The following is a 973-nucleotide window of genomic DNA, read 5'->3' on the forward strand; positions in this document are numbered from 1 at the left end:
CTCACAAGGAATCCACGGATGTCAAATTCAATGGGTTTTACGATGCCTGATCTCGAGAACTGTTTCCTATCTAAGGAGCTGTACCTATAAGCTCAAAAAATGTAAAGCTTTGCCATTCCCTTAAAGTTGGAAATTATAGTTAGCTTGTAAATCTGAATTTAATGACAGTGCAGAACCTACTCACGAAATCGCCAACATCTAATGAAAACAGGCAAAACTTGCAGTAAATACAGGTAAATGGTAAATAAAAGGTGATTACAGACGATAACGATTTCCGTTTTCTCACCTCCAACACTCAAGTTAACCTTCTTCTCGTGAGTGCTGTCACTAAAAGCCTTCATGACATGGAACACCTCAATAGGAGGCGCCTGCTGGATGTCGGCAAACCTGCTAGTGGCCATTGTGGTGAGGAGAAATAACACACGGACGAACGATCTTCAAACGCAGAACCAAGACTGACTCTTTCTGTTTGGTGGACCGGCAAGTAGCTCACAATAGATGCGGTGATATGGCAACCGGTGCTAGGATCGTGAAACAAAAGAGCATAGTAGTAGAGAATATAAAGAGGATTCGATTATGTGTGATGCTTCGTTTAGGTGATATGTGTGCGTATTTCGCATAGTATGTTTCATTGTTAGTGAAATGCAAATTATGAGTTTCTTAATAACGTAATTTTTAACGTTGGAAGAATATTGACTTGGTTAAGTACCCTTTGCCTGAGTTGGGACTGAATCTTTTACATTACAATATTATTTCGTTTATGACGTTCTTGCGACCTTGACGATATCGTCTGCTTCATGTATGAATACATTTCCCTTATACTAATAAGTCTGCAGATTAATGACATTATCCCACAACATTAAATTAGTCTCAGAGGTAGTTATTAGTTTCATTTCATAAACACGCGGAACAGCGCTGCCGCTGTTGAAGTTCTTGAAAATCTAAATCGATAATCACTTGCCAGACAAACTTT

The 973-nt window shown here is 39.1% G+C and overlaps 1 protein-coding gene across 1 annotated transcript in view; it reads right to left on the reverse strand.

The window, feature by feature from the left end:
- The window catches only part of LOC119593398 (aspartate aminotransferase, cytoplasmic-like), a gene marked incomplete in the record, with an annotated part of 9325 nt that extends 8833 nt beyond the window's left edge, over nucleotides 1-492 (reverse strand). The window contains 1 exon segment of the mRNA XM_037942326.1: nucleotides 287-492. Within this exon segment, the coding sequence (XP_037798254.1) occupies nucleotides 287-401 (115 nt within the window).
- Between the last annotated feature and the right edge of the window lie 481 nt (nucleotides 493-973).

The sequence above is a fragment of the Penaeus monodon genome, chromosome 32 (genome assembly GCF_015228065.2).
Source record: "Penaeus monodon isolate SGIC_2016 chromosome 32, NSTDA_Pmon_1, whole genome shotgun sequence".
In the NCBI taxonomy this organism is placed as follows: Eukaryota; Metazoa; Arthropoda; class Malacostraca; order Decapoda; family Penaeidae; genus Penaeus; species Penaeus monodon.